Raw genomic sequence first — 12808 nt, 5'->3', positions numbered from 1 at the left:
GCAATATGCATTATACATCACTTCAACTTGTATGCTCAAAATCTATAGTTTCATATACGTAACCTGCAAATGGTGGTGTTGGCTTATGATTTGCTAATGTAATCAATGTTCTAATTCATAGCAGTGGTTGGTAAGATAAGAAATCCACATAATCAAGCACAACAACATCAATAAAACAAGATCCATTAATTTTCTTTTATTCCTCTAAAGCCACCAAGTCCTACTGACTTTCCTAGAACGTACCCTGTTCAAAGAGCTGTTAGTTAAAAATTAAACGATAATCTCTATAAGACAATGTTAATTAATTAAGTACATATATCATATCTTTGATTAAGGATCAAGAATGTTAACCTTACCTAACAAATTCTGATTTTATTCTTGTAGAATAAGCAGATGATATTATTTATACAAATGATACTGAAATTGACTTTACATAAATCATTACTTCTAAGGTCAATGATTAAGCTGATGAACTGAACCCAACATCTTAATGATTTTAATACTACACACCAACAAACATAGCATTAACATGTTGAAAGATACAAATTAACTTTTTAACGGAACTAGAAACTATATATATTTAACTCATTGACTTTGGAGTGCATGAACTAGTATTTAAAGGGAGCAATCTCCATCATCACATCATATCCAGCACACACAATAACCTGACTAACAATCCAAAAAAAGAAAGAACAAACATCAACTGGAAATATCATGACCAGCACCCTCCTCTATCACCATCTTCTCCTTTCAGTTATCCTCCTCCTTCATGCCCCATTGTGTCCAGCTGCTGCTGGTGGATCATGGTCCGTCCTCCTCCCAAGCATTGGCATCTCAGCCATGCACATGCAGCTCCTTCCCAACGACCGTGTTGTAATGTATGATCGTACCGACTTTGGAATCTCCAACATCTCTCTTCCAAATGGCAAGTGCCGCCCTAACTCCACCGACTGCTCTGCCCACTCCGTCGAGTATGATGTCGGTTCCAATACTATACGACCGCTCATGGTGCTCACCAACGTATGGTGTTCTTCAGGAACATTAATGCCTGACGGCAGCTTAGTCCAGACCGGAGGATGGGCTGACGGTTACCGTAGGGTCAGGATTTATAAATCATGTGCCACATGTGACTGGCAAGAGATATCAAATGGGTTGAACCAACAGAGGTGGTATGCAACAAATCACCTATTGCCTGACGGGCGACAAATTATCATCGGCGGTCGTCAGGCATTTAACTATGAATTCTACCCAAAGATGTCGGCCACCGAGAACTCTCCCAGCTTTCCGTTTTTGGTCCAGACGAATGACCCCAATGTTGAGAATAATTTATACCCATTTGTGTTTCTCTATCCAGACGGGAACTTGTTTGTTTTTGCCAATAACCGTGCCATTTTATTCAACTACTCTAAGAACCAAGTTGTCAAGACCTACCCGACAATGCCCGGCGGGCAACCAAGGAACTACCCGAGCACTGGCTCTTCGGTACTACTCCCTTTGAGAATGAAAGAGGGGGTTGCCGAATCCGTTGAAGTGTTGGTTTGTGGGGGCGCGCCCAAAGGAGCATTTGCTAATGCAAATAATGGAAGATTTGACGGAGCATTAGATACGTGCGGGCGGATTAGAATATCCGACCCCAATCCTCAGTGGGTCATGGAAACAATGCCTTTGGCTCGAGTCATGGGTGACATGTTGTTACTTCCCAACGGCCATGTCTTGATCATCAACGGTGCCTCAGCAGGGGTTGCCGGGTGGGAGCTTGGTAGGAACCCCGTTCTCAGCCCTGTAACTTATAGACCTGATAACCAAATTGGGTCTAGATTTGAGGTGCAAAATCCAAGCACAAAACCAAGAGTGTACCATTCCACAGCGGTCCTACTGCGAGATGGTCGGGTTCTTGTTGGTGGAAGCAACCCTCACGACAAATATGTGTTCACCAACGTGCTGTATCCAACCGAACTAAGCCTGGAGGCATTTTCTCCTTCTTATTTGGATCCAAGCTCTTCTTCTTCACGCCCCAGGATTTTATCACCCAAGACTAAAACTAAGATACGCTATGGAAAACGGATCGCTGTTACATTTATGGTACCAGGACCTGTAGATCTGAATTCGGTCAGCGTGACAATGGTGTCTCCTTCATTTAACACACACTCGTTATCTATGAATCAAAGGTTGTTGGTTCTCGACAGCGCTAACTCTACCAAAGCTCTCGGAAGGTCTACCTATAGAGTAGGTGTGACGGCACCTCCATCGGGTAACTTTGCACCCGCGGGTCATTATCTACTCTATCTGGTTCATAAAGAAATTCCAAGCTCGGGCATTTGGGTCCGAATGCAACGATAAAAATCATCCAAAGCACTAATGGTTTTGCTCCCGCAGTTGTTTATGGTTTATTTATTCCATTTTCAAGGTTTTTCCCTTGGGAACATTTATTTGTTGTTGATATATTTCAATTGTATATGTGACCTAATAAATTGGTATATCGAGATTGTTTGTTTGCCAATTCATGAAATCGTTACCTCTACTATCAACTAAAAGATCTAATCAGCAGGTCACATTTCTAGCGTAGTAAAAAAAGTTAGCATAGTTTCCTTTGGTTCTTTGTCACCTCCGAAGCAAATTTGTTAATTTTTTAATACAATTATCTCGATTCCGCCATAAGTTTTATTGAACTGTATTAATTTTTTAAATAGTTGTTTCTTAATTCTTCTACACGTTTTTCTAAATTGCTTTTAATCGATTTATAAATATTTACTTCACATTCTTCGCGCGATTTACTAATTTATTGTAAAAACTTTTTATAATCAGTATTTTCTAACTTGGTAAAAACTTCATTTGTGATGGAAAGGCCATACCTAGATTGTCTGTTGATACATTTTTGTGTGGACGCGGCACGTTCGGTTCGACCCTCTAACGGAATGAAGACCAAGTCGGATATCCTCCTATCCAACTTGGATCGGACATGTTTGTTCCGTTTAATTTGTAATGTATAAACAAACATTGCATGTTGCATTTAGGGTATTATTTGTTTATGTGTTTATTTAGTCTCTGGGAATGAAGACCAAGTCGGATATCCTCCTTTCCTACAACCTTACTTACGTGCATACACTCATACATGTCTTTACACATACATACATACATACACAACTACATACGTACATACCTTTCCTACATCTTTACATAATCATTCAATATTTACATGGGTCTTAGACTTAGGTTTACAACTCATAAGCGTCAAGGGAACACTCGAAATCATGATTGGAAGGCTCGCCATAGACCACGGGTAATATACCGAAGCCTACGATGCACAATTAACATAAATAACTACATTTCAGCTTTTTGGACATGGGGAGGGCGTCGGCGACGGCCCTAGGGGTCGTAGGCGACGGCCCTTACATTTACACGTAGCCAAAAACCTCCGTAGGCAGCAAAATAACCCGTCAGCAAAAACTGACTTTCCAGGGGTCGTAGGCGACGGCCTACTTGGGCGTAGGCTACGACCTCTCGAAAATTAGTTTTCCTGCTGTGTTGTTTTCGTCATTCGAACGCACTAAAACTCGCATAACTTTTGAACCGTTTACCCGTTTAACCTCCCGTTTCTTCCTATATGCTTGTAAATTCACATTCTATCATATTAACTTAAAATCCTACCTCCGGATTAAGGAAATTCTTAACTTACGTGCATTCGACATATTATCATTTTCTAACTATTTGACCCGTTCGTGCATTTATCAACATAATCTGTTTATTTGACCTCAATCTCATATGAACTTTAATAATTTCATTGGCACCTATCATAAAAGATTAAATTCTCGGACGTCTTGCATCCTCTTAACCCATTTTCGCTCAAAGGCTTATTTTTGACCCGTTATGGGTATTTGCGCATTAAGTGGACTATGACATACCAAACCCTATACTTCGCTTTCATATTTTTCCAAGACATTACTCTAATCGAATAGCTCGTTTCCAAACGACTTCTAAGGTCGTTTGCCCGATATACCTATCAAGGGCATTTTAGTCAACTATGCTCTATCCTTAATAACAAAGGAATTCCTTACATAAGTAACCAATTCCACTACTTAGCTACAATTTCTTAATCACACCTACCTTGCTCGGATCAAAACTAAGATCCGTTTAATACTTCATTGACATCATACAATTCATCCCTATTCGACCTCAATTATCACATATAACTAAATCGCATATAACATTACATAAACAACTAAGAAGTGATTACGGAATCACTTACCTTGAGCGTCCGTTTTCGTATTCCCTTCCTTGTCTCCTCTTGACCCGTTAGCTTTCCATGCTTGATCCCTTGCTAATACGACGCATATCTTTTCATTCCATCATATTTCAACATTGTTAGTATACATGATCATTCCTCGTATCAATCATTCTATTCCTATGTCACCTTGACTTTCATTGGTCACCACTAACATTCATAAGGCATAGGCTTGTTACTACACTATTCGTAGTTCAATCAAATCAACCTACCATCATGTGTGTCGTATAATTATCTAGCAAGTTTTTTTTTTACATTTTGTACATGTTCACCTCTTAATCACCATTAGACAAATAACCAAAGCCATGATGGCCGTCACACCACACAAGTACAAGGTAAAATCCCCAAAATGCATGATTTTGATCAAAGCATACATTCAACCTGAATTCTCATATGAATTCCATCTAAAGCATATTATTCAAGCTAGTTCACTATCAATTACTTTATTAACACCTTCTATGCGTATTCATCGATTCATTGCATACAATCTCATATATCAAACTCACCTAAGCATTTCATCAAGCACTTGGCGTGCGTACCACAGTTTATGCACAATGTACAAGCATCTTAAGCACAATTTCCATACTTCACTCATTGATTAACATAAACATCCTACTAACTTGAAATCTACCATTCTAATCATGAGCACATAGTTCTAAATCAATTACTCCTAACAATTTCACCAACACCAACCTAATTAGCATGTAGAACTTCACAAATTCTTAACCATCTTTTGTCATGCAAATGGGTTTTGCCCTAAACCACTCTCATATTCAAGATTTAGCATTTCTTGATGTTTTAACAACCATATCAACCATTAATCATACCAATTAATGCATTATATTCACGAATTTTACTAAACCCACAAAATCAAACATCACCAAATCATGAAATTTCACTTACTTGAGGTTAAGAACACTTAGTACATCAAAATGCCTTGCTCGTGCATCCGATTCCTTGCTAATTTCGCCTTTAATTGATGGAATTTTAGTGACTTAGGGTTTATGAGAGGGAAAGAGTTCCCTGGCCCTTCTCTCGATCGCACACCAGACTCAAAGTCTGGTTTCTTTTTTTTTATCAACTTTATAACATAATTACACATCTAGTCCCTTACCTTTTTAAAATATATCACTTTACCTCATATTTACACACTAACTTTGCTAAACCTTAATAATGGTAGAATTTCATGTTTACCATTTCTTTTCGCTAACTCATTGCGAATTAAACATTATAACGTGTTCTACGAAATTTGGAGTGTTACAATTTTTCTAACTTATCGTCATTTTGCTCCCCGCCTCTAACTCCATCAAAAAATCGATTAACTAGAAGTGTATTTTGGTAATTTTATAGATAAAAGCAAGGGCATGTAAGTCTTTTCATCTAAAAAACCTAGAACTTGTTTATTTACATGTATATAAGTAATTCTTTTCTAATCCCCATCTTTCCAACCACTCTTTCTACATGTAGGACCGTGTTTCGGGACCAAAACCGTGATTAGTGTGAGATCGGTTCAAGACGGGAGAGATTAGAGATGTATAAACAAACTTCTTTGTATTAATCGGTAATAGAACATTACAAATCGGCCCGGTTACAAGACAACCGAACTAATACCAAAGGAGTATACATCCGGGGAGAGACCAAGTGGTGATCTCTCCCTGGTGAGGTCTCAAACCTCCTAAAATCTCCAAGTGTTTGAAATGGCAAGGGTTTTCTATTTATAGTCACACCCCTTGTCTTGCAAACACACACGGTCAACCGAATAACCCTCTCGTTTGACCACTTCAAACGAGCGGGTCTATACACGTTCGATAGACCGTTTCACTAACTATTACAAATTCAGCGTAAAATAAAACTAATCTATTCGACAAGCATCGGACACAAAATCTGCATCAACACTACAGGCCACCACCATCCACCACCACCTACAACTACCACATGCCGACCACGACTACCGCGACTTTTAACTAAACGTTTTAATTGAGTTAGAGCCAGGGGTAAACTATCGAAATATCACTACTTTTTATTGAACTTTTTAACTGAGTTAGAGACAAGAAGCAAACTGACGACAAACTCGAAAGATCACGGAGGAAAATGGCTATTTTTAAACTATTGGAGCAAAACCGTTAAAATGACCAAACCAAAGGGAGCAAAACGAACGTTAACTATATATATATATATATATATATATATATATATATATATATATAGGTAGAGGATCCGGTAAAAAGTGCTCAAAGTGTAAAAAGTGTGAGAAGTGTATTATAACACTATATATAATACTATATAACACCATATAAACATCGTATAACAATATGTAACACCATATAATACCATATAACACTATGTAACACTATATATCATTATATAATAAATATAACACTATAGGTTGTCTGATAGCATGTCTATGATAGATGTATAGTGTTATATTTGTTATATAATGATATATAGTGTTACATAGTGTTATATGGTATTATATGGTGTTACATATTGTTATACTGTGTTTATATGGTGTTATATAGTATTATATATAGTGTTATAATACCCTTCTCACACTTCTTACACTTTGAACACTTTTTACAGGATCTTTACCCTATATATATATATATATATATATATATATATATATATATATATATATATATATATATATATATATATATATATATATATATATATATATATATATATATATATATATATATATATATATATGTAGGGGACCGCTAAAATGAAAACCACCTCCAGTTGTAAGAACCGTGAGAACTTTTTGATCCGGGGCGAGGTGGACCAAATTTTTTTTCATAAACGTATATGCGTGTATTATAAACACATTTGTAAAAAAATTCAAAAAAAAAAATGTCGTGTGTCTAGTTTTGAGCTACACAAGTTTGTGTTTTACGGGTACCGTAAATTTTATAAAATTTACGGTACCCGTAAAACACAAACTTGTGGTGCTCAAAACTACACACACGGCATTTTTTTTTTTTGAATTTTTTTACAAATGTGTTTATAATAAACGCATCTACGTTTATGAAAAAAAAAAAAATTGTCCACCTCGCCCCGTACGGTGTAGTTCTCACGGTTCTTACAACTGGAGGTGGTTTTCATTTTAGCGGTCCCCTATTTATATAGATATATATAAACCTCATGCATGCCCTTTTATAAAGGAATCAAGATTGATCATCCTTAGGCCGCCACCCCTGCCAACTCAGTCGCGATAGCGCCTGATGGTGCCACCCCCCCCACACACACACACCGAACGGATTACGACGGGGCGCTATAGGCCCGGCTTCACCATGGTAACGAGCTCCATTTGCATGATCGAGTGGGGCCCACCTGATTTCATCCAATCAAATCTTTTTTTAATTTTGTTCAATATGAGGCTTTATCCAACACCCTACAAGTTAAAGGAGGACGTTATAAAACCCCATGGCTGACGTGGATCCTAGGTGACACTAACGTGTCTTGATAAAGCCCCTAAGGATTCCATCCCACACCCTCAAGCCTTATTAGGTAGCTGCTGGTAATTTGGTGGTGTTTGACATTCGGAATAGGTTGCTTCCTTTTTTTTATTCTAACTGTTTGCTTGTAATAATTTAATAGAAAAAGAAATCTATACGTATACTTGGTCCATAGAACAACATTAAAATTTAGGTTGCTTCCTCCCGCCAATGATTAGATGTAGTTCTAGCTCCAATTAATCAATTCCGATCGCTAAAAACACTATCATTTTTTATTATATTTCTCATTCCTTGCATTGTGTCTATGAACAACCACGTACCTAGCATACTTCGTTTCCTTTTTCATTTCTTTTTCTTTCTTGTATCCAAGTCTGTCGCATACTAATCTCTAATTTTTGTTAACGTCTTAACGTTTAAAATCCTCAAAAAGTAAGTTCAAAATAAAAACTAATGAATCAATAATAGTAAAATCAAAACTCAAAATAAATTCGGGTTGCAAACCATCCCAAATACTAAAAATTTTAAAAGAAAATGGGGTTGCAAACATTATTATGACATGTATGATCGGATATGACATTTGTATGAGATATATTAATAATAATTTATAAGTTTGTGTTTTTTTTTTTTTCGGGTCCAAATAACATTCCATACGAAAAAGGGCAATTACAAAGTTTGTGTTCTTGATAATTTTTTGTCACAAAATGATCAATGATAATATAAATGGGGATAATCTTGATGAGTACTGTATAGATGTATATAGATGCATGTATGGTTTTTTGTTTAGAAAATGATTGCAAATATATGACCTTACGGAAATTTCTTAGTTGTGTTGGCCTTCTTAAATACACAACACCTTTAACAGTTGACATTTTTTATATATGACGCCTTAAACAGTTCATATTTTTTAAGCTAGCTACGAGATGCGTATATTTTAAGATTTTTAGAGTAAAATCCCCCGAGAAATTAATTTCAACTCAACGTACGAGATATCCTTAAGTTTCTGAATGAGAAAAGGCCCTATTGTTGGTTTGTTTACATACAAGGTATAAGACATGAGAACGAAGAATATTTATATACACTGTATAAGTATAATGTATTTTAGATGAAAATTTGTAAATACACAGTATATATTAAAACAAATGTAACACAAAGCATTAATACAACTAACAATTTACTTGATTAAAAGTATTATTATTATTACTAGTTTTTTTTTTTTGGACGTCGCGCGTTGCGGCGAAAAACTGAGCAAACGATAAGGTAAAACAAACGTAACTTGAAAATAAAGCATGTTGTTTAGAAAGTCAAACCATTAGAACGGTTTAGCTTATCATCATACGGTTTTATAATACCAAATAAATACGTTATTTTGAGTACAACTTCGTTTTTAACAAAACTTATAACGGGATGTCGAGATAAAAAATAAGCACAACTACATACTAAATTTTTTAGAAAAAAGTAATAAACATAAATTATTAAAAAAGTATCAAATTAATTGATAAATTAATATTTGATCTAAAAAAAGAAAATAAAGAATTATTAAAAAAATGGTAAAGAAAATATATGATTATAAAAAAAGGAAGAAAAAAAAAAGATAAAAAAATGAAGAACAACCACGTACTTAAGTTTTTAGAAAAAAGGTTATAAACGTAAATTATTAAAGAAATATCAAATTAATTGATACATTAATATATGTTCTAAAAAAAGAATTATTAAAAAATGGTATAGAAAATATATGATTTTAAACAAAGGAAGAAAATAAAAATATGTGATTAAAAGTAAATATAACAATAAACTATTATAATATATTAAATAAAACAATAACAAAAAGCTATATATTATTATAAAAATAAAGTTACTATTCATTATAGTTCATTAATAATATGTTCTAAAAAAAGAATTATTAAAAAAATGGTAAAGAAAATATATGATTTTAAACAAAGGAAGAAAATAAAAATATGTTATTAAAAGTAAATATAACAATAAACTATTATAATATATTAAATAAAAACAATAACAATAATATATTAAATAAAAACAATAATAAAAAGCTATATATTATTATAAAAATAAAGTTATTTTTCATCATAGTTTATGAACAATATATATATATAATTATTATTATTATTATTATTATTATTATTATTATTATTATTATTATTATTATTATTTGGTATAAAAAAAGTACTTTCCACGAGATATAAAGATGATATTAAAACGCGGGATACTAAGGTAGTGTTTGGTATAAAGGAATGAGTGGTGGAATGGAATGGACCATTGTGAGGGAATGAAAAAAAGAGTGTTTGGTTGGTCGATGGAATGGAATCGTCCATTCCAAAATGCATTTCATTCCCTCAAAATCATTCATTTCGTCTCCCCTGTTTTTTTCCATTTCATTCCCTCTTCATCTTTCATTATCAACACCACAACCCACCAACGTTGCTACCACCACCCACCACCACCACTACCATCGTCATCCGCTGCCGTCACCCACCTCCGCCGCCACCCGCCACCGCCGCTGCCACCACCTACCGCCACCACCCACCTCCGTCCCCGCCACCCACCGTCGCCACTGCCACCTTCGATCATCGCCGCCACCATTGCCATTACGAGCTCCGATCACCACCACCATCGCCACCGCCGCCACCTACCTCCACCGTCATCCACCACCACCACCGCCGCCGCTACAACTGACACCTAGCACCACGCACCATCATCGCTCATCACGACCACCGCCATCTAATTTTATTCCTTCGTCTTTTTTCTCATACCAAACAAGAAAAGGTAATTGTTCATTCCATTTGTACATGGTAACCAAACAAGACATGAAATGGTAATGATCAATTCCATTACCTCATCCATTCCACCATTCTATTCCCCCGTCTATTCCATTACCCATACCAAACAGACCTTAAGATATAAAATAATCATAAAGTGAAAGTTTAAAATTTAATTTTCTATCATTCTAACATAAAGACCAATCATCTCTTTCCCTTCAATGTAGCCACAGTTTAACCTCCTGATAACCGACACATCATATTATATCTTTGAATTTTTGAATCTTATTCAAATTGTTGGTGCACTTGTGTCTGTACTTTGTCTGTATTCGGTCACGATGTAAACGATGTCCTGTTCTTGTGTTGTAAGTTGACCAAGTCAACCATCCTCCGGTTTGACTTGGACAACAGTTGGTAAAAGTTGAAAGATGTACTGCCTCGAAGGACTAGAGATCGAAGGATGATGTGGATCCTTCGATCTCATCGAAAGATATGCTCGAATGATTAGACCTCGAAAGATGATCTTTCGAGGTCCCTGCTTATCCTTCGAATACTTGTCTTCGATAGATGATCCTTCGGACCATCTATCGGATCCTTCGATCAGGCATCAGATGTTTCGGGTATATATACCCATGCAGTGTTGAGGACAGAAGAGAGGATGCACACAGATAGTCACACCGAGAGATAGAGAGTTGAGAGCATCCTGTCCGAAACACTCACACACTTAGAGAGTTTATAGAACATTTCTGTAAACATTGAGCTTGTAACCGAACCCTCATTGCATTAATACAAGTTGTGTTAATCGGTGAACTTGTGTGTTTGTTTCTCTACTTGCTACTAACTCGGTTTGCTTGCTAGCTTGGATTCCGCACTCGCTAGTAGGTTTGTATAACAAGGTTTAGGTTCGTCATCCACCGGATAGGGACCTACAAGTGGTATCAGAGCTTGGCTCTTTACCTTGTTTAAAACCGGGTTTTTACAAGTTTTGGTGTGTTGAAACACTTGGTTTTGCACCTGTTTTTACTGAGTTTCTTGCATTTTCTTTGAGTAAAAACGTGTCTAAACTAACCGGGAGTGTTTAAAGTGGGTTGGGTAACTTGAAAACTTGTTTTTGAGTGATTTGGTGAATTCCGGCAATATTCCGGTTAAGGTTCCGGTCACCGGTTTCTGGGTTAAGGTTTCCTTTTTGGGGAAATTATTTTTCAAAATCTTGGTTGGTGGGAAAGTTGTCAGCCTGCCATACCTTTCTGCCGAAAGTTGACTTACCTACCCATCACCTTTTCACCAACCCGTCACATCTGTGTCAGTGTGTCAGTGCACATTCGAAAGATATCCTTCGACTTCGAAAGATATCCTTCGACATCGAAAGACCATCCTTCGTTCAGAGACAGCTCGATAGATAAACATCTTTCGAGTAGTCCTCCTGAGTCCGAAACATATCTTTCGATAAGGGAATCTTTTCGAAAGATAGTTGTTCGAAAGATAGTTGTTCGAAAGATAAGGATTTATCTCGAAAGATAAGGATCTTTCAAGTGTGAATCTTTCGAGATTTTGAATCCTTCGAAGCCATTGCTCGAAAGTCAACAGTGATCTTTCGAACACTGTTGATCATTCGAACAAGTGTGATCTTTCGAAAGTCAGCTATACGAAAGATAAGAATATTTAACTCGAAAGATAAGGATCTTTCAAAAGGGAATCCTTCGAGTTCTTCGAGTTCTTGAATCTTTCGAAATTATTGTTCAAGACTCAACAGTAATCTTTCGAGCACTGTTGATCCTTCGAACAAGATTTGATCTTTCGAAGTGTGGTCTGTTTATTGTTAACAAGTTTCTGTGATTTCAGATCTTTCGAACAGGATCGTTCGGCTGTGTGATCTCTCGGATTATCCACTTAGCATTTATTTTGCTTATCAATCATGAATCCGAGTTGGTGGAATCCTGCTCCAGACAGTGGAAAATATACAAGTTCAGGTGTTACTCCTACATGGTGGGGTACACCGGCTCCAGACGATGGAAAATACATGAATACAAGGTCATCTCCATCATGGGCCGAACCTCCCACACCCCCTCGAATTACTGCAGAAATGTGGGCATCAGTTACCAATCAAAGGCAAAGTGAACCGAAAATAACAACAACAGATTGTTTTAGCAATCCAATACAAGTTCCTGTAAAGCCGCCTCCCACCACAGACATGTATGGAAATCCATTACCCCCAGTTGCCGTACAACACCATTATTCTACTGTAGAATCGTCATTTCTTAATCCCAAGAACAGTAGTCAGACAAAAACGG

The 12808-nt window shown here is 36.4% G+C and overlaps 1 protein-coding gene across 1 annotated transcript; it reads left to right on the top strand.

The window, feature by feature from the left end:
* The first annotated feature begins 672 nt into the window (after positions 1 to 672).
* On the top strand, positions 673 to 2500 carry LOC110879563 (aldehyde oxidase GLOX1). Its single transcript, XM_022128036.2, has one exon. The coding sequence runs from the start codon at positions 715 to 717 to the stop codon at positions 2338 to 2340; it is 1626 nt and encodes a 541-aa protein (XP_021983728.1). The 5' UTR covers positions 673 to 714; the 3' UTR covers positions 2341 to 2500.
* Positions 2501 to 12808: the final 10308 nt, after the last annotated feature.

The sequence above is a fragment of the Helianthus annuus genome, chromosome 9 (genome assembly GCF_002127325.2).
Source record: "Helianthus annuus cultivar XRQ/B chromosome 9, HanXRQr2.0-SUNRISE, whole genome shotgun sequence".
In the NCBI taxonomy this organism is placed as follows: domain Eukaryota; kingdom Viridiplantae; phylum Streptophyta; class Magnoliopsida; order Asterales; family Asteraceae; genus Helianthus; species Helianthus annuus.
This window is presented reverse-complemented; position numbering and strand designations above follow the sequence as displayed.

Coding starts and splice junctions, on each gene's coding strand:
- LOC110879563 (XM_022128036.2), top strand. CDS start 715: ATGACCAGCACCCTCCTCTATCACCATCTTCTCCTTTCAGTTATCCTC.